Source organism: Dipodomys merriami, unplaced genomic scaffold (assembly GCF_024711535.1).
Source record: "Dipodomys merriami isolate MVZ:Mamm:240054 unplaced genomic scaffold, mDipMer1.0.p SCAF_4, whole genome shotgun sequence".
In the NCBI taxonomy this organism is placed as follows: Eukaryota; Metazoa; Chordata; class Mammalia; order Rodentia; family Heteromyidae; genus Dipodomys; species Dipodomys merriami.
In genome coordinates, this window is record NW_027205603.1 from 45,992,484 (window position 1) to 46,016,841 (window position 24,358).

At 35.0% G+C, this 24,358-nt stretch overlaps 1 protein-coding gene across 3 annotated transcripts in view; it reads left to right on the forward strand.

The window, feature by feature from the left end:
* Nucleotides 1–24,358, forward strand: part of Hnf4g (hepatocyte nuclear factor 4 gamma) — a 113,282-nt gene that overhangs the window by 65,898 nt on the left and 23,026 nt on the right. The window contains exons 1-2 of one of the 3 annotated variants that reach the window (XM_069990943.1): nucleotides 17,605–17,634; nucleotides 22,031–22,197. The exons of 1 other annotated variant lie outside the window; for it this stretch is intronic. In XM_069990943.1, the coding sequence (XP_069847044.1) occupies nucleotides 22,080–22,197 (118 nt within the window). In that variant the 5' untranslated portion in view covers nucleotides 17,605–17,634; nucleotides 22,031–22,079. Of the gene's footprint in view, nucleotides 1–17,604; nucleotides 17,635–22,030; nucleotides 22,198–24,358 lie in introns of those variants that run through there. One more of the 3 variants, XM_069990942.1, reaches the window with a different exon arrangement.

The window sequence follows — 24,358 nt, forward strand, 5'->3', positions numbered from 1 at the left end:
CACTTATGAAATAATGTAAAACACACAAAGCAACCCAGAGCCTGATATAAAGAGATTGTTTAATGTCATATGTTAGTTTTATTCCTATCAGTGATTGGCTGTACAATGTCTTAGACTTTCAATGAATGCTGTCAAGATATTTTGCTGGTCTAGAGTAAAGCTAGATTTTCCCCAGTATGCTGACAAGCTAGTATGTTGCAATCCTTGTTTGCGCTGTGAATAATTTGTTACTTTTATAACACTTTATCAAAACTGAGTGTTGTTCTTTTTATGTTAGAGCTGAATCGGCATTGTGCCTATAAAAACGTTCTCACTCTCTTGAAGCATGATTTTTTTTTTTTTTGAGAAGAAGAGGGAGGGGCAGGATTATTTATGGAAGAAGTTTTAAGAATTGAGAATTGGACACATCGAGTGTGCCAGAGGTAGTGTGTGAGGCATGGGAGAACTGCTCATCACCCCTGTAATTCTTTCTGTGGGTAAGAACTAGCTAGAAATTAGTGATCAGGAAGTTCCGGGTCATCTAAAGGTAAAGGAATTACTGTAGACTATTTTCAGAATACATAAATATAAATTGTCTCCATAATCTTAAAAGGCAATAAAATTCTGGGCAGGATCAGGAAAGAAAACAGAAAATACAACCTTATACTTCATATTATGAACAATATTTCTGCCTTTTAAATACTAAGTCGAATTCTAAAGATTAAATTTTAAGGAAGGGGGAGTCTTAGATGTTGGATTACTGTGTCAAAAGTTATAATCACTTTACTAGCTCTTGGTGTGCACACACACATATACACACATGCACAATTTGGGAGGAAGGCAATTATATGGCAAAAAGTGATATTGGTTATCTGTAGCATATAATGTCGTTTATAAGGCAAGCTAATTTTCTAGGCATAAAATTATATTTTGAGGCTAATGTACTGTAATTATTACCAATTTTGGACATTTTCCAAATGTTAGTTTTCTATTTCTATTTCTCTTTCTTTAAATTAGACGTATATATGGGCACTCATTTGCTGCTAATCAACTAGGATTTTAATCTTTTTTATTATGAATTAAATTGATAATTGCATAAAACCTGTAATTTTTAAAGAGTGATTTGTAAAATTACAAAGTCTAGCTTGAATTTCTCATTGGTGGTATCTCTATAATTCTGTACTTTAGAGTTGTACCTATTATATTTTAGGTTTTCACAAGGAAAGAGAAGATGGCTGCATCTTAATTCCACTCGATGTAGATGATGATAGAAATTCTACCACAAACTGCAATATTTAGACTCTAATACTACTTGTGGTTATCATTGAGGATTTTTTTTTGTAGGACAACAGTTAGGATTTTTTTGAGGTGTCTGTTTTCACATTGACATCTCCTGATTTTTTCTTTCTTTCTTTCTTTTTTTTTTTTTTTTTGAGGGCAGGTACTGAATTTCCTAGCTAACTATGTGATGTAGTTACTGATTTGTGAACTGGTCTTTTGCTAACTTGGTGGTGGACCTTTGACAGGTCAGCCAATCTGTTTCCTCAACTGCAAAATGAAACCTTAATGTGATGTCTAAGCTCCTCGCCAGCTGTGTCTTTCTGATTTACTTGTTCTATGCATTTCTTACTTCTAGGTACACCTTTGGAATATGCAAATGAATTTGGGCTTGTCTGCTTTCTTTCCTGATTTAGTGTTTCTCTGCCTCATTCTTTAGAAAGTTTTCAGCACAAGAGTAACAAACAGCACAAAGGCTATAAAACTTGGTGACTGCAAAACCAAAAGGCCTTGAAATCATATTCACTCTCCCAAACAGAAACAGTAATAGCAAAATGTGTAAAGACATTACTTTTATGTTTACAGTCTTTTTTCAGTTTCACTGTTCTGTCCTAAGAAATGTGTCTTATGATACAGAGAGCTGTATTGAAAACCACAATAATTGAGTTGCAAAAAAATTCATGTACTAAGGTCACAAATATCAATACTCAGGAGTTTTTGCTACTTTTCATCAAGTATCAAAACTTTCTACAGAAAAAACAGTTATGGATCTCTTTATCAGTTACATTTTAAGTATGCTGTAGATACACAAAGGCTGAATAATTAACTCTGCTTACAACTCAGTAATTTAAGTAGAATGACCCTTGACAGTCTGTTTGTAATAAGGAACACAGTACATTTTAATTAAATTTTTAATTAGGCAGATATATCCTCAGAGATTAATATTATTGAAGGCAAAATGAACTTTGAAAACTGCTTAGTTAAGGGATTTAAAGAAAAATCTCAATGAAAATAAGTGATTTACATTCAAAAACTTCATATATGCTTTTTTTGCATTTTTGTTAGAATAATAGATTGTACAAGGAGACTTTATTGTGATTTTACATCATGTAGATAATGTCCTTTGATCAAATTCTTCTCAACTATATTAATCTTCCTTAACCTTTCTCATTCCTCTCCCTTTTTAAGTTTTTGTTAGGTTTCAGTATATGGTTTTAATAGCCACAAATATACAGACACAGACAGAGACACACAGATACACCAACACAGACACACAGACACACAGACACACGCACACACACAGAATGCATTTCTACAATATTCACCACATCACCCTCTCCTTTTTCCCTTATATATACTCTTTTCCTTCCTTCCCTCCTTCCTTCTTTCCTTCCTTCCTTCCTTCCTTCCTTCCCTCCCTCCCTCCCTCCCTCTCTCTCTTTCTCTCTCTCTCTCTCTCTCTCTCTCTCTCTCTCTCTCTCTCTCTCTCTCTCTCTCTCTCTCTCTCTCTCATTCTTTCTTTTTTTTCTTCTTCTATCATGGAGGCTGAACTCTGGGCCTGGGTACTGTCTCTCAGCAATTCAGCTCAAGGTTAGTGCCCTACCACTTGAGCCACAGCTCCACTTTCAGTTTTTTTTTTCTGCTTATCTGGTGCTGAGAAATTGAACCCAGGGCCTCATGCATGTGAGTCAAGAGCTTTACCACTGAGCCAGCTTCCCAGCCCCCCTTATATATACTGTTTAAGATGATTCTATAAGTAATTTAAGCTCAGATCATATTATAATAAATTGTAAGTTTTTTTCCCCACTGCAATTCTAGTGTATTAGAAACTATGGAGCTTAGAAGTTATACAAGAACACTAAAATATAGATTATGTGGTGATTTTAAGCATCTTGAGTTTGAAAGTTAAATTGAACTAATTTCATATATGTTTAACTTGATTTTAAGATATCAAGAATACAAATCTATTACAAATTTTATGATTCTTTAGTAATTATTAAATACTTGGTTTAATAACCATGAAACTCATCCATTTTAAGTGTCTGTTTATCTTCTACTTGAACTCTTCCCTCATTTTGTCCTTTTGAATAATAATGTACTAAAGTGGATCTCTGATTAATATTTAAATGTACATGGGGAGAAATAAGTAACCTAATCAGAGAAAATAATTAACATGCTACCTCATTCTCCTGTCCTTTAATTCTGACAAGGAAGCAGGGATCTTGATTGCTACAACGTCATTCCCTTTGACCTCCTTTCTGATTCACAGCTTAATGGATTTGGTATTTGAACTAGTAGCTCCTTAATGGTTTGTTTATACTATTCTTTTTTTCTGAAGTTTCTTTCTCTCTTTTTTCCCACACAATAACAAATGTCATCCATAAAGATTACTCTTCATGATCTAGACAATTTGATACTAGAACTCAAGAACTGAATAACTGAATCCTGTAGCCTGAGTAGCAACCACTGAAATTCCCCCCTCATCCAGGAAAGAAAAAAAAAAAAAAGCTTTTATGCAGGGACTAAAAAGAAAATAGGTAAATCTTCATGCATTAATGTATAATAATATTCATGCTATGATGGCTTAATACATCAATTTTATATAGGCTGAAAATCCTGTAGGTGACTAAAAAGACAGTGTATAAATGTTCTACAATGAGTTTGTTTATGTGTGAGTGGGCATGAAATATGTATTTTGTACATTTATGTATAAGTTTCCTACATAGGAATTTTAAATGGATATAGTCTATTTCTCATTGTAAAAAAATCTCACATTCTTATCTCCTTCATTTATAATCTCTTTCCATATCTCTGCTGCTGTGAGGGTATTATGTGGGAAAGGTTTTGAATAAATGTCTTTTTTTCTTTGCAGAGCTCACTCATGCTAGGTACATGCTGTACCCTGGTGCTTTAACTCTAGCTCTAAAAACAGACTTTAAAATGTTCACTTACATATATTGTAAGATTGCTCTAATACCTGTATTTATTATGATCGCCTTTATGGAACTTTTATTATTAAAGACACAAAGCACAGGTATTATTGAGCATTGGTTTTTTTTTTTTTTTTTTTTTTTTTTTGTCGGCCGTGGGGCTTGAACTCTGGCCTTGGTCCCTGTCCCTCAGCTCTTCAGCTCAAGGTGAGTGATCTACCGCTTGAGCCACAGCGCCACTTCCGATTTTCTCCTGGTTTATTGGAGATAAGAGTCTCACGGACTTTCCTGCCCGGGCTGGCTTTGAACCGTGACCCTCAGATCTCAGCCTCCTGAGTAGGTAGGATTACAGGCGTGAGCCACCGGTGCCCGGCAGCATTGTTATTCTTTTAATTTTACATGGGGTGTTTCTGATACATAAGTTTTAAAACTTTCATATGTAATCAGATATATCCATATTTTCTTGGTGATTTGTATTCTTTGGATCATTTGCTGTGATTTCTTTTCCCATTCTGAAACAAATATAGGTAATGTTATGAATTAGTACTTCTAAAAGTTGTGTTTGCTTATAATTTTTCCAGTACAATGACTTGAACTCAGGGCCTTGCTTAGTTATCTTTTTTGTTCAAGGCTGGTGCTTTACTACTTCAGCCATACCTCAACTTTCAGCTTTTTGTTCGTTAATTGGAGGTAAGGGTCTCACAGACCTTACTGCCTGGGCTGGCTTCTAACAGGGACCCTTAGATCTCTGCCCTCTAAGTAGCTAAGATTACTTGGCATGAACCACTAGTGCCCAACCCAATGTCTATATTTTTCAACTAACTAAGAGAAACTCTTGAAATGATGTAAGTATTATCTCTTTCTCAACTGAAATGTTATTGGTAACAATACTTCTCTTAGAGGGTCTTGTTTGTTTTAGACACCTAGACTCATTATCTTAATTCCTGACTACAATATCAACTGTCTGACCTATTAAGTGTACAAGTGGGTGCATTTTTAATATCCTTCTATTTGTTTAAGTTCAATTTTTCCTTTTGTTTATTTACTTCAATTTCTCAGTAGCCTAAGTGAAATCAGGATGCTTATTTTAGATTCCTCTTAGTGTGTTTATGTGTGTGTGTGCTGTGTTGGTCCTCAGACTTGAACTCAGGGCCAGGGCACTGTCCCTGGCTTTTTGGTGGTTAATTGGAGATAAGAGTCTCGTGGCTTTCCTATAAGGCTGGCTTTGAGCTACAATCACCCATCTTAGCCTCCTGAGTAGTTAGTATTACAGACATGAGTCACCAGTGCCCAGCTTTATTCTTCATTTTTATTAAACAGTGTAGTCAGAATTCTCTAAAGGAACAAAAGCAATAGGATACCGGAATTAACTGACTATTGTGAGTCCCATCCTGCACCATGAAGTCCCATACTACATTGTTCCAAAACTGTAGAACTAGTTAAACTGTAAGTCTAACTCCAAGTATAATAGCCTGAGAGTCTTGGTGGGGAAGAGTGAAGAAAAAACAGTGGTATAAATTGTAGTCAGAGATAAATGACAAGAAATAGGAGTAGTACTATCTAAGAGCATGGAGATGTGGAAGCTCAAACAGCATGAATGCATCTTTCCTGCTCTATAAAAACCTTCCATGAATTTGATCGCACCATTGGTTGGTGAGGTTATCTTTTAATCTACTAATTCAAATGCCAATTTCTCCTGGAAACACCTTCAGAGATACACAATGAAACATAATTTCCCTGGCTATCTGACCATCCTCAACCCAGGAAAGTTGACACATAAAATGAACTGTCACACATTTTAGTGTTAGACATCTTTCTCTAGGCACTGATTTAGCTACATCTCATGATTTTAGTAGAGAAAAAAATGTGAGCTTTTCTCTAACCTTTGTGTTATTCAGGGACGTGTTTAATTTCTAAACATCAGAGGTTTATTTTCCCCCAGAAAATCCAAATCATACTTTGTGGGATTTTTGTTTATTTTTCAAACATTTTATTTTCCCAGAAAAAGGTCCAGATTTATGGATTAGTATCTCATTAATTAGACAAACTCCTTTATATACCTCTTACTATATGATCATGGTGCTACTGAGATTAGGGTAGCTTTATGATTTTCCTGATGTGTTACCCAATTTTTTAGTAGTGTGATATTTCATATGATCTAATATAAAGTTACAGTCTCATCATTTTTATATGGTAAAAGTACTTTCCTTTGAATTTGTCTACTTTGACCAGCCAATAAGCCTTATAATCAATGGTGTCTTTTCAATTACAGTTCTGTGCAAATGATGTAAAGGAACAGTAACAACCTCAAATCAGCAGGATCATGACTTACTGCCCTAATGCAATCTTCTAGAATCAAGAAATTCTGCTTATTTTTATGCTCTCCTAATAGCTCTGTGATTCATTCGTTTGATCACGTGTGTGTGTGTGTGTGTGTGTGTGTGTGTGTGTGTGTGTGTGTGTGTGTGTGTGTGTTGCTGGGGATGGAAGCTAGGGCTTGGCACATGCTAGACAAACTATCACTTACCGACATCTTCAGCCTTCGATTCCTTCTTTTTCTAGAAAAGAACTTTATATTGCTTATTTCATTTTCTTCTGTCCCTGGCCATACAAACAAGGCATATAATAAACTGATTGGTCTAGTGTTTTGGACTGGAGTGATGGGAAGCAACTAGAAGCTTCTGAGTGAGGTTCTCTGACAAGGAATGCCGGCAGTGTGTCAGCACGTGGCATTACCGTGGAAACCTTCAGTAGATGATTCAGAAATAGTGGTACTTCTTTAAGATACAATCTCACAGAAGATTAATATTTTTAAAACTCTCTATTGGAATATAATATAGATGCAGAAGAGATCTCATGTCAGGAGCTTATAGCTTGGTAAAATTGTACCCCAAGATTAGGATTTAAGCACAAAGATACAAGTGTCCTGTAAAGACCTCTGATAAACATATTTCACTTAGGCTGATTTCCTGTTCATATACTTACTAAGTAAACGTTGCAAAATAAATTCTATTTGCACAGGTATCCTAAGGTATATTAGTGGTTAAATAAGGTTATCACTCTGGAAGGAACTGATTTGAATTCAGGGGACATAAAAGAAACCATGGCCAATAATTCTCAACAGTGTACACTGGCACACCATCTCATCTTTGTGAGGGAAAAAAAGATAACATAAGCTTTGTCCAATGGAAATGATGTTCATAAAAAAACCTAACATTTAGTATTATGTCATGCTTAATTTTGAAAACCTGCCTTATGTATTTATGACCACATGCTACATGGTTTTTATGTTGTAGTAGTCATTATTTTTTTTTATCAGTGATATATTTATAAAATGAGCATTTGAGGTATAGGAGGCTATATATAGCATACAGGTTATAGGAGAGGATGAAGGAAGTGGTTCCAACATGAATTCAGAAGACTATGGGAACAAATAGCGATAAATATGAGAAGTTTTTTAATTTTGGGGTTTTTTTTTTGCCAGTCCTAGGGCTTGAACTCATGGCCTAGACACTGTCCCTGAGCTTCTTTTGCTCAAGGCTAGAGCTATATCTCTTGAGCCACATTGCCACTTTTTCTGAATAGTTAATTGGAGAAAAGAATCTCATGGACTTTCCCACCTAAGCTGGCTTTGAACCTCAATCCTCAGATCTCAGCCTCTGGAGTAGCTAGAATTACAGTTGTGAGCACCTGACATGAGAAGTCTTATTCAGGGCAAATTAACATGGCATGCTTATTGAATTGATGAGAAAATTGAAGTACAAAGAATTTGCTGTATTTGCTAAGATCACATATATAGACATATATATGTGTAAATATAATGTAAGATCATGTATATGACATATATGTGTATGTGTATACCTACATACATACATGGTTGGAGGAAAAATTACATCAATATACAGAAAGGCAAGCTTTTTCATTTACAGCATAGTAAGTGAATTTCAATTCGCATACACATATGCACACATAATAATAGATTGTAATTATGTACAGGCTAAAATGGTTATAAAGATGTGTGTGTGTGTGTGTGTGTGTGTGTGTGTGTGTGTGTGTGTGTAAAAACTGTTTTTCGTAAGGATGGACTGAGAAAAATAAGTGTGTCACTTGGCTCCCTGTCCAGCTATAGCCCCCTTTCACTGTGATGGGAGGCAGGTGGGATTGTAGCAGGTAACCCATGCTAGAAAGCAGTGAGAGAGCTCTTATCTCTGTCTTAACAGTTCTGACCACACACAGCTGTTAGAATCTTCCCCATGAACATTTCTGTTTTCATTAACACTGCTATCATAACCAAAGCACTTCTGGGTCCTGGGAAGACCTCAACCCTGCCACCTCATTCTGGCCCTCTTGGCCAGCTAGTTCCTCTGCTGTTGTGTTTGTTTGTTTGTTGTTGTGGTTGGATGGGAAGGTAATGAGGTTGCATTTTTGTATTGCCCCTATATTATGACAAAATTTTACCCTGACAGAAATGAATTCTAAGAAAAAAGTTATAGCAACATAAACGGTGGCATCAAATTATATTTTGCAATAGAGTAAGCTCTGTAATAAATAGAGACTTCTATTTTTATTTAAAAAATAGTAGTAATGTCATGAAAATTATTCTGATATCCCTCCCCTCTTTTCCTTTTCTTTTCATTTTGTTTCCTTTCTTTTTCTTCCTTTTCCCTACCCTCCCATATGCATAAGTAAATCAGTAAACATTTATTTATTTTTGTTTTCTTGATGATCAAGCCCAGTTTCTTACTCACAGTAGGAAAACACACTACCACTAAACTAAACTGTGAGTCTTGATGATTTATTATCACCTAAGTAAAACACATAATCCTATTTGCTCTTAACATTTTGGTACATAAAATGTTTGAATTTATTTAATGTCTTCATATACATACCTTAAATGGTTTTAGAGGTTAATATTTATGACTTACAATATAGATGTCCTTTCTTTTTCTCTTTTCCTCCCTCCTTTGTGTCCTCCCTCTTTTTCTTCTTCATTTTTTCCTCCATCCTTTTCCCCTCTCCCTCTTTTTTCCTTTCTTTCTAGCACAACCAAAGCAGTTAGAAGTGAATGGTATTTGCCATCATACACATGCATGTTATTGAAACCTAATCGCCCAATGAATGTGAGTGTAACTGCTTGGCTGAACAAATAATCCTTGTAATATTAAAGTCCAAGGTATTTGTGGTTGCAATTTTTTTTGTAAACACAGATTTATAAATAAATATTTTTATTTTTATAGTTCTAGAACTGAAAAATTGTTTGTTTTCTTATGTCAGTGATTTGTAAACTTTTAAGAGTTTGTCAGTAGACAAACATTTATGTCTGTCAGAAAAATGCAAAAGGGAATATTTTGTACATAAAAATGTATATTATATCAAGTATAGTGATATATACTATATAATGATTTGTACATAATTTTTGTTTAAATTTAAAATGAAATACTGATAACAGATATATTCATAGCTTCTTTTAATGTCATCATTACTGTAACAAAATAATAAGGGATTAATATATACATGTACATGTGCATTTGTGTATTTGTGTGTGTATTAATAAAATTTATGATTCCAAGGAAATTTTCTTTGCCTTAAAGTGTAATTTAAGAGGTTACGCCTTTCTTTTTTTTATCATATTTCTAAAATGTCAGTAATAATATAGAATTTATTTTCTTGCTTAAATTTAGTTTTAACTCCAAAATATAATCTCAGGAAATGTGCAGTCATTCCTTGATATGAGAAATGTGTAGACAAAAATTGAGTTGAGCTGGATATAGTGGTTCACACATGTAATCCTAACTACTCAGGAGGCTCACATAGGGAGGATTGCAGTTTGAGACTGACCCAAGCGAAGAGTTCAAGGATTACCACCCGAATAAATTAAAGGCTGAGTGCTGTGGCACATGCCTGTCATCTCAGTTACCTGGGAAGTGTAAATAGGAGGATCACAGTCCAAGTCAGTCAAAACATAAAATAAGATCCTATTTGAAAAATAACAGAGGCAAAAAGGGCTGGGGCTTGCCCTAATGGTATAGCACCTGCCAATCAAGCTCATGGCCCTGGGTTCCAATCCCATTATTAGCAAACTAAACAGATAGATGATAGATAGATAGATAGCTGGAGGAGACAGCCACAATGTTGTGGTAAAAAGGATTAAACCCCAGTGGCACTGGAGGGGTTCAGGTGGGGCCTGGCTGGAAAATTCCTGAGGCCTTTGCTTCCTCTTCTCCTCTTTAGTTTCATTCTGTAGGGATGGCAAATATGAAGGTCCAAACCTCCTCCAAGACTTTAGTCATGCTTTTCTTAGCTTCAAGCTAAGGCAGAGTGTCAATAGCGTTACATATGTATATTGTTTTCTTCTTGAATTTTACTTAAATAAGTACCATACTGTTAAACAAAATACTTTCCTGTTGAGATGGAGGCTGGAGTCTAGGTTCCATGGGCTACTGAAGATATTGTTCAATGATGGAGGTTGTGTATTTTTTCTGTTACTCTACTGCGTGCAATAGACAGTGATCATGTAAATGAATTCCAGAGCTACTAATTGGCCCATGAAGGGAAGGGTACTTTAAGAAAGTACTGCAGGCATGTAAATTTTAGATGTAAATTTTTTATTTTTAATTTATTTTTACTAGAAGCTGCTTGAGCATCCTCAGGAATCCAGTCAATGCTTAAATACTTATTTTAACAGTTTTGTTTCTTCTTCCAGAGTAACTATGATTGATTATGGACAGTCTTTTTCTTCACTGTATTTATCTTCTTATTCTGATTTTAAATATCTTTGTTTAGGCCTGGTATGGTTGTATATGCATGTAATTTCAGGAGGTGATTAAAAAGGTCTTAATTTAAGGTCAGTTTGGGCAAAAACAAACAAACCAATGAGATGATCATCTCAGCTGCACAGGATTTCTAGATAGAAGACTAGTAGCTTGGAGTTGTTCCTGTTGGAAACACAGATCCTGCCTGAAGAAAATAATTAGGACAAAAAAGTCCTGGGAGAAAGCCTTAAGTAGTAGAGCAAATGTCTTGGAAGGAAGAACTGCAAACTCAAGGATAAGTAACACCTTCTTAATCTAGAAAAAAGAGAAAGTGAAGTAAGAAGACAGAGATATGAAACTCAAAGGCTACAGTTTCTGGTGTAAAACACAAGTGAATTTTTGTAGGATATTAAGGGGAGTATAAATAAGACAAAAATAGATACAATCAGAAGCTTCTCTGGAATCATTAGAGGAAGAAAATGATATTGTATGTCATCACATCAGCACTTTGGTAAAGAAACAGAAGAGTTTTCAGAATCAATAAAAACAAATAGTTTTTTTAAATTTAATTTTCTTGTCAAGGTGATATACAGAGGGGTTACAGTTACATACATTAGGTAATGAGTACATTTCTTGTCATACATTGTTACCCCTTCCCTCGTTTTTGAATTTTTTTTTTTTTGTATTGCTGGGGTTTGAACTTGAACTTAAGGCCTCTGGTTTGCTAGAGTGTATCTTTACTCTGGTAATTGTTTTCTGTGTTGAGGTTTTTAATATGGTACAAATCCATTTGTCAGATCTTGCTCTTATTTCCTATGTTACCACAGTTCTATTCAGAAAGTTATTGTGAATGACCTGTATAAAAATCAATTCAAAGTGGATCTAAGACCTTAATACATATCTGATAGGTTGAAATGCTAGAGAAAAATATAGGTTGTGAAAAACTAGTCAGATGGTTATCATGAAGAAAACAAAAAAACAAATCCTGGTGAGGATGTGTGTGTGTGTGTGTGTGTGTGTGTGTGTGTGTGTGTGTGTGAGAGAGAGAGAGAGAGAGAGAGAGAGAGAGAGAGAGAGAGAGAGAGAGAGAGAGAGAGAGAGAGAGAGAGAGAGAGAGAGAGAGAGAGACTTAGATATGGTGAGAATGTAAATGGTCCATCCACTGTGGAGCCCAGTATGCAAGTTCTCAAAACTTAACTGCATAATTCTGTTATACCATTCCTGGCCCCATACTTACAGTAATCAAGATCAACACACCAGGGAGTTACCTGTAGGTAAATTATAGACTCAACCTATAAGCCCTTTGACAAATGAGCAGATAAAGAAAATGTAATACAGAGACATATGGAACGTTCTTTGGGCATGAAGAACAATGAAGTTATGTTGCAGAAAGATGGATGGAGCTAGAAATGATCATATTAAGTGAGTTAAACCAGACTCAGATAAATATTATGCAGTTTTCTCTCATGTGTGGAATCTGGACTTTAAAAAAGGCAGGAAAGTAAAAAGAGGACTACTTAGGAAAAGGAAGTCGACCATTATTTTAGGAGGCATAGATACAATTCTAGTGTCTTATGTATGAAAATGTCATAATGAAACCCATCATTTTATACAGTCAATATATATAAATCAAAAAGGAAAATAGAAGTCTTTTACCTTAACTACTCTATGTCCCAAGGTATTATTTACCTAGTGCGTGTATGCTGGTACTCAGGGTGCTCAGGCTGGAATGCGGAGCCTGGGTGCTGTCCCTCTGCTTGTGGTAGTCTATTGGAGAGAAATGTGTCATGCATTGTCCTGCTGAGGCTGGCTTTTAAACAGCAGTCCTCCTAAGAAGCTGGTATCACAGGCATGAGCCACTGTGCTTGGCATTTTTTGGTGCTTTTAAATATTTGAATTTATATGATGTAAGATAAGAATTTTAGATTTTCATCAAAAATAAAGAAATTTGATCCTATGATTCTTCTTAGAATAGCATGTTAGTTTGAGAGAAATGTTATTTTATTATAATTTTCTTTTTTAACATAGAATTTAATAAATATATTTTTATTTCTAGCTTATTAGTTCATTTTCTAGGATTTATATAACTTATTTAATTTTCTTTCCCTACCATAAACTCTAGAACGTAAGTATAGTACCAGTTGGTATTGGTGAGACTGCATATCTTACAGTACCCTAAGGTTAGGGGAACTGGCTTTAATGTTTCACCATTTAGAATGTATTTAACCTTCAGGTCTTTTTTTGTTTTGCTTTGCTTTGATAGTGCTTGCTAGACAGACTTCAGCCCCAGCTCCAGCCTGACCGCAGTGCAACTTGAAGACAGCATTCAGGCATCAGTAGGAGTCCTTACAAATGGATTTGATCTTTCCAGTCCACCTACATGTATGCGGTGGAAGGACCAGGATTAGCTATCTCCTGTCTCTATAGAGAAGGAAATTATCCTCACTATCACTGTGGTCATTTTGAGGTGGTGAGGCTTACTTCAGAGCTATCTCAGGAATTCTCTTTGTTCAGGTAGTCAGAAAAAGTGCTTCACACACACACACACACACACACAAAATGTGCTCAATAGAAATGTCATTCTCTCTCTAATTATTTGACTAGGCCTTTTATCCACACATTCAGTAAGAATTTGTGCAATGTTTGCCATGTCACAATGTTCCAGGCCCTTGAGTAATCATAGAATTCATGTGTGAAAGCATCCATTCTCAGGAATCTGTGGAAGTCACCTAAATGTTTTTGACAGCACCAATAACCAAGCTTCTGTCTCCAGACATTCTGAGTTAATTAGTACCTGATGCCAGAATGAGTTTGTGGGTCTTCGAAGTTACAGATAACCCTAACATGCTATATATAGCAGAACTTGAGCATCAGAGGCCTACTTTGAAAGTTAGGCACTAAGCAAATCCAGATCACTTATTTGAGAGTGATAATATCTTGTGTTAAGCCCCCATGCCTTCTTTACTATGATATTTAGTTCATTTTACATTCCTGTGTCTTCTATAAAAGGTACTGTAATTGTACAATTTTGTAACTGTACAATTACAGTACTCTATCTTTTTATCCAAAAGTAATAATTACAGTCATTTAGAGAAACAAAGGTTTTTGTGACCAAGTAAATTGACCAAAAGAGAGGTAAAATATTTAACATTGCAATAAAAGTTTTTCTTTAAAATTAAAAAAAAATATATTGTAAAGGTGATGTACAGAGGGGTTATAGTCACAGGAGACAGGGAATGAGTACATTTTCTTTTGAACAGTGTCATTCCCTCCCTCATTCTCTCTCAGTTTTTCCCCTCCTGACTGCCCTTCCCCCAAAGTTGTACAGTTCATTTCCAGCATAGTGTCTAGTGAGTATTGCTGCTGAATTGGTTCACCCTTTGTCCCACCATTTCTGTGCTTCCCCTTCCCCTCCCCAAATCAGATAAACTTACATACAAGACAAAAGCACAAACATCAAACAAATGTTTTTAAAATCACACATTTACTGTTATTTTTAGTGGTACCGGGGTTTGAGCTTGGTGTTTCTCACTTGCTAGGCTGGTGCTCTACCACTTGAGTCATGCGTTCAGTTTTACTGTTATTAAATTACAGTATTTTGTTTTTACATTACTGGGAACTGAACTTAGAACCTTGAGCTTGTTGGACAAACTCTTTTGTGTATGTGTATGTGCTCTGGTCCTGGGGCTTGAACTCAGGGGCTGGGTGCTGTCCTTGAGTTTTTTTGCTTGAGGCTACCTCTCTACCATCACAGCTGCACTTCTGGCTCTTTGATAGTTAATTGGAGATAAAAGTCTCATGGACTTTTCTGCTTGGGCTAGCTTCAGACCATGATTCTCAGATCTCAGTCTCCTGTATAGGTAGGATTACAGGCATGAGCCACCAGCGGCTGGTGACAAACTTTCTTTTCAGTCTATTGTGGGGCTTACACTCAGGGCCTGGGTGCTGTCCCTGATCTCTTTTTTCAAGGCTAGTGCTCTACCACTTTGAGCTGTAGCTCTACTTCTGGTTTTCTGGTGGTTAGAGATAAGAGTCTCATGGACTTTTTTCTTTTAGCTTGTTTTCCACAAAAGGTCTCATACTTTTACCTGCCCTGGCTTCAGACCTCAATTCTCCTACCTTTATAGATTACAGGCATAGATGACAGCCTGCAGCCTCATTTCATCAGAATGCAATATTCTTAGGTACCTCAAAAAGCTTTAAAGAGGAATACTGAATGGTTCTTCATTTCAGGACTGAACATACTGTCTATTACTGTGTTCTTTAGTGGAGAAGTTGAAACCCTTATTTATTCCTATATTTGCCTTCCAGATGTAAAACTTTATGGTTAGTGTAGTACATTTGTCTAAAACATTGAAATCAAAATGTGCACTCAGCATAGTAAAACTGCAGCTATTTTTCTTAAACATTGTATGTCTTCAGAATATATTTGAAACACATACTGGCCCAAACAGAAAATGTTTGTCCTTCTTTTCATTTTGCATAATGCAGCAGGTTTAGTATCAGACTGTTACCATAATCTTAAATATTCGGACTGATTTTGCTGAGTTAGCACAGACAACCATGATATTACTCGTTGTAAAAAAAAAAAAAAAAGAATAGTATCTGTCAAATGCTAACAGGTTCTTATATGTACACTTTCTAAATTTTCCTTGCTAGCACAATCTATATTCCAGTTAATAATTTAGTGGCAATTGGCTTCTTATCTTCTGAATCACAAGGTAGCTGACCTTGAAGTTGAGTTTAATATATGCAGATTTCTTATATTACCTCTAAGCTTTTACTTCCAGTGGCTACAGTGAAATCTCAACTGTGCTACCCTCATTTTTTTCTATGTTACTTAATACAGTTGGCACTGTTTCTTATAATTGGATTTTACATGTATTTGCAATTCATTTCCAATAATAATTTGATGGCTCAATGGAAATAAGATAGCTATAAAATCAGATGGCTAAGGCAGGTTGGTGAACAGGGATACATTGTCTCAAACAAAGAAACTCACAAAACGAATAAATAGATGGCTGAGTTAAGTCATAACTATTATAAAGAATATCATCTTTCTAAATTACTCAGTTGTTTCTTGAATTTTACTATAAAGTGACATTTTCTCATAGTGATGTGATTTGATTGTACTGACCAGAAGAAAAAAAAGATTGTAGATTACATGTGAAAGTAAAGTAAGGATTTAAAATTGGCACCTGGGTGTAAAGTTAATGAATTATTAAAAAGAAAAAGGGAAAGTATATAAGAAATGAATTGTGGAATAAATAATTACAATTTAAAAAGAGGGATTAAATGTCTATGTAAGCAAAGTTATGACAGGCCAATTTTAAAATTAAGTAAATTAGCAGCAATGCCAATGCAGGAATATGTATAACAAATAATAAAGATCAGCATGAGGCTCAGAGCCTCATGTTTTTGGCTTGTTCAACAAGGGCTCTATCACTTGAGCTATTCTTCCAGGTTGAGATCAACATTAGAAAACAGTGTTAGGAAGGAGTTTAGTCTATACGCTCTAATGCAATAATCCCTTTGAAAATAGAATTCCAATTCAAACTTCGTGTATGTCAGTGATAGTGACTGTTTTGAAGATTAATATTCTGATTTTAATTTGTAAATTTTTAAAATAAGATTATTGTTAGCATAAATTAACTGTGCAGAGCAGTTTTATTGTGACATTTCATACAGGCAGATACACTACCCCTGTCAACCTCACTTCTTACCCACTCTTTGCTTAAAACAATTCTGTCAGATTTCGTTGTACTAGTTTCATACACTTTTTAAATTTACTGGATTTCATCTCCTCAAAATTAATGAGACTAAAATGCCAGAGTTTTATAGTAAAAGAGGAATGACGACGAAGCAAGGAGACTGGCAGAAAAGAAATACAACATTTTTTAATTTGAGATTTTTTTCTTTTTATTTGAGAACAAAAAGTTGCTTTGCTCTGATTTCCTAGGCCATTTTGCTGAGCTGAATGGCTTCAAGTTTACAATGGAAACTACACTGGGTGAACTTGCCCTGTTACAATTCTTCATTTGACTATGGTGATTCTATTTGTACTTACATTATATTTACACAAAGTGAAATGAGAAAGAACAAAATCTATGGTTGTATTTCTGGTGGATAAATTTATGAAAATAAACTTTGTTATCTGCCTTCCAAGAAAATATTTGTATATTGGTATTGATGCCCAACCTTTTTCATGAAACCTTTTTCTCTTACAAAAATAACCTTCATTTTTTTTTTTTTTTTATTAGCCTGTTTTCTGTTTTCAATCACGCTCGGAAGGAATGATTAAATCAAATGTAAAGCAGGGAACAACTTAACAGGCCTAATAGTCTTATAGATAAGATACAAATGCTTCTGCTGTTACCTTAAAGTTAATAGAGAACTCAGTTGTCTTTAACCATGCTAGTATTTTCATCTCTTCTTCGATTTTTCTATAGAAATTGGACACACATTTCATATGTCAGTTCATAGAACCATTGCCCTTGAGAAAAACACTCTTCAAGATTACTAGTCACACTACTTGAAGTTGACAGTGTTGTGACATTTTCTTTGGAGTATTTGACCTGGCTGGGGTTAGGACGGTACATCACGGCCTACAAACATGAGATCACACGAAACACTGATATGTTGCTCAGCTTTCAGAACAGATACTGGGAACTTGCCTCTGTTAAGAGAGATTTTCGGTAGGTCATAGTTTATCAGTTATAAATATATGTTTGGCTATAGATTAAGTTTATGCATTTATACTTTGGAAAATGTGTGACTCTCATTCCAAATGACTATTTTATGTGCTATGTGGTAATGTATGATTTCCCCCAATTACACTTTAGAAGTAGACTTAAAAAGTACATAATATGTGTATATGGGGCATACGGGGCTATGTGATGTCAGTTTGAGTTGTTTTTTTATGCTCAATTATTTCTGTTTTTATCTCAGCATAAAATTATACAATTTATGTTGTTTCTCTTTTAATTGTGTTAGCTTTTAATCTAACATAGCCTAATAATTTACTCATAGAAATGACTTTGTGAAGCAGTAATGAAAAGCTCTTTGACTAATTACCATTAGCCATTTTTCTGAAAACAGCTGAGTTATAATGTGAAAACATAAACTATCTGTTTCTTGCATTTAAAGTTTATACAGTTTAATTTTCTAATTTTATATTGTTCAATTGGGTTAAGATATGTTTTCTGAATTATGAAAATTCTACCATCACTATTAAACAAAGGAAAACCAAGTGTAATACTAATTTTGATTATGATGTTTAACTTAAAATTTAAAATTAATTATAATTGGAGTTGTATCTGGATTTTTTTCTCCTTCCTTCCTTCCTTCCTTCCTTCCTTCCTTCCTTCCTTCCTTCCTTCCTTCCTTCCCTCCTCCTCCTTCTCCTCCTCCTCCTTCTTCTTCCTTCTCCTCTTCCTCCTCCTCCTCCTCCTCCTCCTCCTCCTCCTCCTCCTCCTCCTCCTCCTCCTCCTCCTCCTCTTCCTCCTTCTTATTTCTCCCTCTTCCTCCTTCTTATTTCTCCTTCTTCCTCTCCTTCTCTTTCTCCTTCTCCTTCCATTTTTTTTCTTTCTTCTTCATGTGCTGGGGAGTGTCTTAGGGTGTACATTTTGCTCCTGCTGAAGGCTAGCACTCTACCATTTAAGTGACAGCTCTTCTCCCATATTTCCTGGTTAATTGGAGACTTATTGCCAATTAAAAATTTACAGACTTTTCTGCCTATGCTGGCTTATACTGCAATCCTCAGACCCCAGCCTCCTGAGTAGCTAGGATTACATGTGTGAGCCACTGGCACTGAGCTCTCTCTCTTTTTTTTTGTAAAAAGCAACAAAAAATTCTCAATAGTACCTACTTGATTTTAGGAACAGAGAATATGGACTGTTCATTAGAGGATTGTAAGTTATTTTATAAGTACAAATTATTTCAAGTTAAGGTCAATACAAGAGAAATTCTATTTCCATTCAGATAATTCCTAGAATTCACTCAAGTTCTCAATGTCTTTTGGGGCGCATAATTGTTATTCCCAGGTAAGTACATATCACTAGCTTTGCATGCCTATCAAGTGTTACTTATATGTGAACCTATCTTACTTTTGGAATTGTTGTTACTTTATTTCATAATGTAGCTAAATAGTATATAACCTGATAGAAAATGAGTTGAGGAAGAACTTTAGTTTTATCACCTTTCATAACAACCAAGGGAAGTATTTTGAAATTAAATAAAAGCAGATTTACTAAAATATACATATATAGGTAACCCTGGAGTTTGAACTCAAAGTCTTTCACTCATTAGGCAGGTGCTCTACCACTTAAATCTCATTCCTATGTCTTTTCTTGTTTTAGTTATATTTGAGGAAGGGTCTCATGTTTCTTCCAAGGCCAGCCTCAGACTATGAGATCTTCCTACCTCTGCCTTTTGTGTAGCTGGGATAATAGGGATGTATCACCATGCCTGGCTTATTGGTTTAAATAGGTTAAATAGGTTCACCTTTTGCTCTAGCTGTCTTCAAACCACAATCCTCCTCATCTCTACGTCCTTATAACTGAGATTACATTTGAGGGGACTGAGCTATTTTTAAAACTGTAAAATTTGAGAAGGCTTTGCATAATATTATCTCTCCAATATTTTTTGGAAAAAATAGTAGAGATCAAAGGCAGTACATGAGAATTTTTGAAAAGTAAAGAAACATTGCAGTAAAAGAGCAACAGGAAAAATAGTAAGGAATAGTACTCAACAAAAAAATCTTGATTCTACAATAAAACAATACGACTTCTAGCTACTGAAACCTAATAAGCAATTAGGTGTATATACCACGTTCATGAGTCAGAAAATTTCCAGTGCTAGGATTTAAGACAAGTGAGCTTCTACTGTACTTTCTAATCTCTGTGGAAAAAAGCTAGAGACCCTTCTTTGCTAGATAGACTAAGGGTGACTGGATTCTGTGGGCGTTTCAGCATTTTAGTATCATTAAGTAGAGAGTGTGCACTTTGCTTGAGGAGATGTGTCTGCCATTTTGGATCATTTGTAGCTTTTGGAAATCTCAAAGTCTTATTCCTCTGTGACTTGAAGGAAAAAAAAATTACCAGTAACATGGATGGGAAACAAGTTTCAGTGAAAAATAGCTCAGATGAAATGCCAGAGCTCCTTGAAGAACTTAAAGGTTGATGATGGGATGACTGTGTCTGTGTCCTCTTTAGTCTTCGAGCAGAACATCCTGGTCTAATGGTCACGTCTCCCAGGGGTACTGAATAGGGTAGAATCGGAGAACTATTAGTCTCCTCAGCAGTAACCATATTCATTTTTGAAAAACTCTTTCTCAAAATTTTCTTTTCTTATTTTTTGACCTAACTCCAAAAGTGGAAGTGCACTGGGGTTGGTTGGTTTCCCCACAAATGAGCAAGACTGTGGTCTATGTATGTCACACTTTGGTTCTCACAAGAACCGAACACATCTTTGTTATTTTACCATAGAAGAGAATCACGTCACACAGATGAAAATCATTGTATTTTCTTGCTGCCATTTCTCTGGATAAAATATGCTTAGCCTTCATCAAAGAAAACATGTTCCTAAAATTTGTTTAAAAATAGCCAGGCATGGTGATACATGCCTCTAATCCCAGCATAATGAGAAGAGGAGGCAGGAGGGTTGTAAGTTCAAGTCCAGTTTGGGATATTTAGTTAAACTTTATCTCAAAACAGTATTAATAACACAAGTAAGAGTATAACTAATGTAAGTAAAGATGACGACTCCAGTGATCGCTGGTATTGCTGTTAATATGATTCTACTGTTTATGATTCTTCATGGATTTTGAATTTGTCTTAACAGATTGGCCTTTTGGGATGCAAACTTGAACAGTATCTAAGAGTATTCATAAAGTTAATTTAGTTATTCAGGAGACTGAGAATAGAAAAAGAGGTTTGAAGCCAACCCCAGGCAAACAGAAATGGCTGATTCTATTTCTAACCAGCAAAATGTCTGACTGAAGGTGTGGCTCCAGTGGTAGAGCACCTGCTGTGAGCAAAGAAGCCAAGCAAGGATGTAAAGCCCTGAGATAAGCCCCAGAACTTGCCCCATATATACCCAAAAATTGATTAAGAAAGATGACTATCAACTTCAACAAACAGAAATAAAATTCTGAATTTATAATGTAGGTGGAACTGTAATTCTTTCTTGGAAAATAAAATCAATAAATGTACTTTCAGACATAAAATATACTCATTGAATATAATTAAATATTCTCCAAAGTCCATTGTTTCAACATGATTACATATCAGAGATGGACTACATTATGTAGCTGAAGGTTGATGGTAAGAATATACAGGGCTGCCCATTAGGAATAATTTTGCTTCAAGCTAATGCCTAGAGTGTAAGTCTAAAGAAATGAACCTTATTTATATGGCAATCACTACTTGAATACCTACAATTTAAGAGCAGCTCATCTGGTTTTGCCTATGAGAAGTTCACAAATACGGAGAGGATATAGACTCATAAATGAATAGCTATAGAGAATATTTTACAAGTTGTATTGGCATTCTTCCAGGATGCTACTGTAGCATAACATAAATTCCTGTCTTTACCAATTGTGAATTTGTTTTACTCCAAAACAAACAGAGTTAATTTTATAGTACATGTAAGAAAACCTGAAATTGTTAAGTGATCTATGGTGGTAAAAGTTAACTTATAGTCTGATGTTTCAAATTGTCACAGGGAAGTAAGTTTCATTTGTCAAGACACATGGTATGTGTGCTGTATCCTCTTCTCTGGGCTAACCCTCCAATTGGAATCATAGCTCAAAAATCTCAGCGATTTCTCTGTTCTCTCCTTAATCTTTCTCTGATTGACATAATTTATTGTCTACTGGAAATCAATGTAGGAAATCATGTTAGTCCACTAAGCACTTCAGATAAGGCAGTTCTACAAAGCATTGCAACATTATTGCAAGGAATTGCCCTTCTATGCCATAAAAGAAGAAATGAACAGAATATGCCCTGCCCAAGGAGGTTACAGTTTTACAGCCCCTCCCACTACACAACTTAAGTCACTCAGTTACAGTTAGCTCTGAATTATCACTCGCAGATTGAAAGCAAAAGCGTCAACCACATTCTGAATTTGTGTCTCTCAATCGATGATGAGGGTATCAGAACCAGTATTGGACATGGACATGGGCAATTATAGTGAAGTGTTGGACCCAACTTACACAACTTTGGAGTTTGAAACGATGCAGATTCTCTATAATTCCAACGGTGAGTTCTCATCTGCTTGTTAGATATGTTTTAAAGTAAGTACCATTGAAGTAAAACTGAGCTTCCCAGGGAAGTTGCTTGGTGTGTTATTGCTAGAGAATTCAAGGCTTGTTTTCCAATGGCCACAGATCTGAGCTTTTGCATTTCATATAGATTTTAAGTTAATAACGCTATTTTGTGTTAGAAGTAGAAGAGCCTCTTTCTGTGTGATCTGTGTGATAAAGTAACCTCAGAATTCTGTCATGGGCCAGATAGAACCGTTTCAGCATTATTTTTACCAGCTGTAAATCACAGTGGTAAGTGATATTGGCAGATTGGCGGTGAGAGTGTACTTTCTATGCTTTATTTAAAATCACTCATGGAGCCAAGTTTCCATAAAATAGTAGGCATTTCACTGATTGCCTCCTTCTCATTATTCCAATTTTCAATTGCTGCTGGTGAGACACTATGTTGAAAATTACTATGAACTTTCTCCATTGAACACAGATATAGAAAGAAATAGAGGTTCATAGTATAACTTCACTTGACAGGCTAATGTTTAGCCACATAAAACCCTTGGCATTTACTCACTGTAACATTTTAACTTTACATCAGACATGAATTGTTTACAGTTTGTATTTTTATGTAATTTGGTTTACTGTTGACTTAGAATTTGATTTTTTTCCCAAGTCTTATCCAAGATAGCTTGTAATTGTTAGTTCCTGAAGTTATGTATACTTTGGAAAAATATATGTGTGTTCAGGATCTTGAAAGCATCTTACACAAATAATACTTTACTATTCTACTATGTTATGAAATGTGTATGAGTGACCTGACCATACTTCAACTAAATAATAACGTATTAGTGGAGAGATATTTTTAAAGTGTCAAGATACTTTTAAGACTTAACACAAATAGAATTAAAGTGAGTCTAACTTGAAATGCTAAGGAAGTCACTATTTTGGTTATTTATAATTACAAGAATATTTATCTCAGAAGAGATAGAATTTTTGAAAAGGACTCTAGGTTCCTAAATCTTAGGGTGTATCAAAATATTTACCATATCTACCAATGTATAATAAAACAACTAACTTGTATGGCTAAATACAACATGTTATCTAATTTATTACCTTTTAAGTAACATTGTCACTCTTATGTGTCACATTAAACTTGTAGGAAGAATTGAATTTGCATATAACCCCCAGAACAAAATGAATTTCAAACACTTTTAATTTCCATATTAATATTTGTTTGTTAATGTTACAGAAGATCACTTCTTGGCATTTAAATTCTATAATGTCACATGATTGACCTTAAAATATTCTCATTAGTTTTTTCCAGCTTTATGAAATAATAGCTGAAAATAATTGTCTGTTCAGAAATATATTTGGAAGGTAATTGGAATGAGGCAACCTTTAATTTTTATTATTTTGTTGTATTAGGGTTCTAAGTTGTCATTATGTCTATATTATTTGTAAAGTTGATTTTAAATTAAAATTTTAATATACTACCTTAGTTAGTATTTTTAGTACATACATACATATTTGGAGTTACTTACAAAAAATATTAAATTTTACTTTGAAAGACCTTTTTTCTGGAAGTATATTTTAGTTGTCTATTTCATTATGTCTAAGACCTAGGAAACTGGAGTTAATAAGACAAATACATTCTCTGACATCATGAAGTTTATATTTTATGCAGATAACAAATAAGCATACCAATAGCCAATGTAATCTTAGGCAGACATTGTTATTTTAAAAAACAACAGCAACAATAACAATAAGCAGAGATCTAGGTTCTAGTTGACAAGCAGATGGGCAGTAACTCTTAGGTGTGTTCTCAGAGGAAGTTTAGTACACAATATGAAATTTGAATGGAAACTTCATGGCTAGCTCAAAGAAAAAACTGAAGAAGGGCTTTCCTTCCAGAAGTATAAAAGTTTCAAGAGGAAAATAGGCCTTGAGGAAATGAAAAAGACACCCTTGCTGAGAAGTAGTGAACAGCAGGACAAGTGGTACCGATCTGGGATCAGAGGTGGTGCTGGTGAGGCTTGGGGGACTTCATGATACAGGGCTTTACAGTTTTGTTTTGCTTTGTTTTTCCTGTTTCTGATGACAAGTCATGCTTACTGTGATTCAGAAGGGTGTCATGAACTTTTTAAACTAAGACCACTCTGTTGGCT